General features: G+C 42.4%; 1 protein-coding gene across 1 annotated transcript; it reads left to right on the top strand.

Annotated features, from left to right (window-relative positions):
* The first annotated feature begins 317 nt into the window (after nt 1-317).
* On the top strand, nt 318-2,222 carry C3H7orf25 (chromosome 3 C7orf25 homolog). Its single transcript, XM_051167923.1, has one exon. The coding sequence runs from the start codon at nt 603-605 to the stop codon at nt 1,866-1,868; it is 1,266 nt and encodes a 421-aa protein (XP_051023880.1). The 5' UTR covers nt 318-602; the 3' UTR covers nt 1,869-2,222.
* The last annotated feature ends 1,710 nt before the right edge of the window (nt 2,223-3,932 follow it).

The raw sequence follows: 3,932 nt of genomic DNA on the forward strand, positions 1-3,932 counted from the left end.
GCAAATAGTGGGAATGTGTGTTGGTGTTGGTGTTTGTCCGTGAATTGTGGGGAGGTTGTAGTTGGAGGCGAGATCTGATGTGTGTCTGGAGAAGAGACCAGACGTAGGCAATAGGGTTGGGTGGAGTTGAGTTGGGGGTAGGAAGATTCTAGGCTCCTGGGGGCAAGGATGGATGTTAGTGTTCCCTAATTAAAGGGTGTATTGGTGGTTATTTTAACCCTTTACTCTTGATGTTTGGAACTTTAAATGTTTCAATAGGTGAATAGTAAGACTATTGATAGAGATACAAAACGAATTACCAAACTCCTGCTTTTTTTTTTAAATCCTGATATAGGACATGCTGTGGATCCCATAGTCTGAAGAAATGAAAGTCTAAGCATGTGTCAGAACCCAGCACACTTCAGGAAGAGTTCAGCTGTATAGTTTTATTTAACTGTTAAAGGAAAGAGGCTCTTGCCAAATCCCATACCCTGAAGCCCAGGGTCATATTCTCAACCTTCATAGAATCGTTGGTAGATTGGACTTGTTAATCATCCTGACAGTAGCTTTGTGTTGCATTTGCTCTGTTTGTTGTCTTCTCTGCAAGGAATAATGCTGCCAGCATGTCTGCACACTCCATGCTTTCTGAAAGGATTTCCATAGCCAAAGAACTGATCAAGAGAGCAGAGTCACTTTCTAGGTCAAGAAAAGGTGGCATAGAAGGGGGTGCAAAGCTGTGTAGCAAGCTGAAGGCAGAACTAAAATTCTTACAGAAAATAGAGGCCGGGAAGGTAGCTATTAAAGAATCCCACTTACAAAGCACGAATCTAACACACTTAAAAGCCATCGTGGAATCGGCAGAGAACCTGGAAGAAGTAGTTAGTGTTCTTCGTGTTTTTGGCTACACAGATACCTTGGGAGAAAAGCAGACTCTTGTGGTGGATGTCGTAGCAAATGGAGGTCACACGTGGGTCAAAGCCATTGGCCGGAAGGCTGAAGCACTGCATAACATCTGGCTGGGCAGGGGCCAGTATGGTGACAAAAGCATCATTGAGCAGGCTGAAGACTTCCTCCAGGCTAGTCACCAGCAACCAGTGCAGTATAGCAACCCTCACATTGTATTCGCATTTTACAACAGTGTCTCCAGCCCCATGGCCGAAAAGCTGAACGATATGGGCATATCTGTAAGAGGAGACATCGTAGCCGTCAACTCTCTGTTAAATCACCCTGAAGACTTACAGCTGAGCGAGAGTGAGTCCGATGAAGAGGGCCAAGAACTTCTGCAGGTGACAAGAGTAGACCGAGAAAATGTCCTGGCGCGTGTTGCATTTCCAACAGAGATCAAGGTTGATGTGTGCAAAAGAGTAAATCTGGACATTACTACTTTAATCACATATGTATCTGCCATGAGTTATGGAGGCTGCCACTTTATCTTCAAAGAGAAAGTGCTCACAGAACAAGCAGAGCAAGAGAGGAAAGAGCAGGTTTTACCTCAGCTGGAAGCGTTTATGAAGGACAAGGAGTTGTTTGCCTGTGAATCTGCTGTCAAGGATTTTCAGTCTATTCTAGACACCTTAGGGGGACCAGGAGAGAGAGAGAGGGCCACTATGCTAATTAAACGGATCAGTGTGGTACCAGACCAGCCTTCTGAGCGTGCCTTGAGACTCGTAGCGAGTTCAAAAATTAATAGCCGTTCATTAACAATTTTTGGGACCGGAGATACCCTGAAAGCCATTACAATGACTGCCAATAGTGGTTTTGTCAGAGCTGCCAACAACCAGGGTGTTAAATTCAGCGTGTTCATCCATCAGCCAAGGGCACTCACTGAGAGCAAAGAGGCTTTAGCCATGCCCTTACCAAAAGACTTCACCAAGGATAGCGCACACTAATGGTGTCCTTTACGTGTTGTCCTGGAAATCCATTATTTATACCAAAGGCTGGCCTTCTGGTCTAAGTTGGGAGAAGAAAAGTTTATAGTAAAAGTAATATTTAGAACTCTTACATATTTAAATAGATGGTTTTTGTGTTTTGTCTATTTAAGGTCTATAAATTAGAAAAAGCCCAGGAGATAATCTTATCTCCGCATTGTAGCAGGTAAGAACAGAAATACATCTGTATAAGGCTTCTAGCTGTCTCGTGATGCCTTGGTTTGCCTCAGTAGGGTCGCAGCCTCCGCCACGGGTCTGCCGTGGAATGTGCCTGCATGATTCTCAAATTCATTAAATAGCTGAAGAAAACTCTGAGGCCTGTTTTTCATTGTATTTGTTTGTCAGTTATTACGTCGATTGAAAATGAGAGATAATAGTTATTTCAGATCCTAAAGTCACGGTTTATTATTAGTGAGAAAAAAAATCCTAAAAAAATTAAAACTAAAACTAATGCTATTAAAAGAAAGGCATGGTGGCACACTCCTTTATTTTTTTTTTATTTTTTTAAATTTTTTTTTTACATATACATTTTTTTTATTAATTTATTCTTGTTACATCTCAATGTTTATCCCATCCCTTTAATCCCAGAACTCCAGGAGTGAGTCCGGAACAGCCAAGGCTACACAGAAACCCTGTCTCAAAAAACCAAAAATAAAAATAAACTAAAGCTAAAATTCTTACAGAAAATAGAGAATATTTTTAAATTTTTACTTTTTAAAACAATTTCTTTGTGTCAGACATGGTCTGATGGGTATGTTCATAGAGTTTATAATTCATATGGAATGAAAGTGAACTTTGACCTCTTGCGTCAGATCTGTTTATTGGTATGCCACTTCTCTTACCTGGGATCACTACTACAGTGAGTTGGAGAGGAAAAGAGCATTTCTTTTCTTATTTATTTATTTATTTGTTTATTTATTTATTTTTGAGGCACGGTTTCTCTGTGTAGCCTTGGCTGACCTATACTCAACTTTGTAGACCAGGCTGGCCTCTAACTCACAGTGATCCACCTGCCTCTGCCACCTGAGTGCTGGGATTAAAGGCATGCACCACCACGCCCAGCGAAAGGAGCATTTCTTTGGCAGAAGCTGTGGAGGGGTGCTACATATTCGCTTGCTCCTCCTGGCTTGCTCAGCCTCCTTTCTCAGAGAATCCAGGACCACCAGCGCAGGGATGGCCCCACTCACAATGGGCTGGGCCCTCCCCCATGAACCACTAATGAAATGCTCCACAGGCTAGCCTATAGCCCTGTGTTATGGAGGCATTTTCTCCATTGAGGTTCCCTCCTTTCAGATGGCGTTAGCTTGTGTCAAGTTGGCATAAAACTAGCCAGCACACTAAAAAGGTAAGGTAAAAAGAAAGGTAGCCAACAGTCTTCCTAAGCTAAACTTAGAGCATTAGAGGTGTAATGTTAATATGGACACATTGAAAATGTGTTTTTTAAAACTCAGACTTTACTTTTAAGTCCAAACAACCCCACATTGCATGTATTTGAATTACTGAAAAGCTACCTTTTTTATTCTGTTACCCTACAGCGAGTGATAACTGCAGTGTGTCACTCACGCAGTGTGAAACTCACTCAGTGTGTCACTCATAGGACTAGTGCATGATAGCTGCGTGCAATGGAAACTAAGTTCTGTGACTAGTGTACTCAGTACGTTATTCACAGTAAAACAAGTTCACAAAGTGAGAATATATTTCCTAAAAGCAGAGCTTGAGAGTAGCGTCGCCTTACTGCTGGCGGCCAGGAAGGAGGGAGTGCTGGGAACTCTATTCTCGGTACTGGCAGCCTGATGGCAGCACTGTGCCAGCTTTGCTGAATCAGTTTCAAGCAACAACTTTGAGCTGAAGTTTGCTGCTCAGGATCTAGGAACACTAATACGAATACAAAATTAAACGTGGGGTGGCACTTTTCTGGGAGGGGATCACTAAGCCTAGTCCCCTCAGGAGGGCTATGTGCGCATTAGGTGTCGAGTTTAGTGCAGGGGAGCTATGTTTTAGTTTCAGAAATGAAATTTACTATTC

Source organism: Acomys russatus, chromosome 3 (genome assembly GCF_903995435.1).
Source record: "Acomys russatus chromosome 3, mAcoRus1.1, whole genome shotgun sequence".
In the NCBI taxonomy this organism is placed as follows: domain Eukaryota; kingdom Metazoa; phylum Chordata; class Mammalia; order Rodentia; family Muridae; genus Acomys; species Acomys russatus.

Excerpts from the sequence above, each read along its gene's own strand:
- C3H7orf25 (XM_051167923.1), top strand. The coding sequence starts at position 603 with ATGTCTGCACACTCCATGCTTTCTGAAAGGATTTCCATAGCCAAAGAA.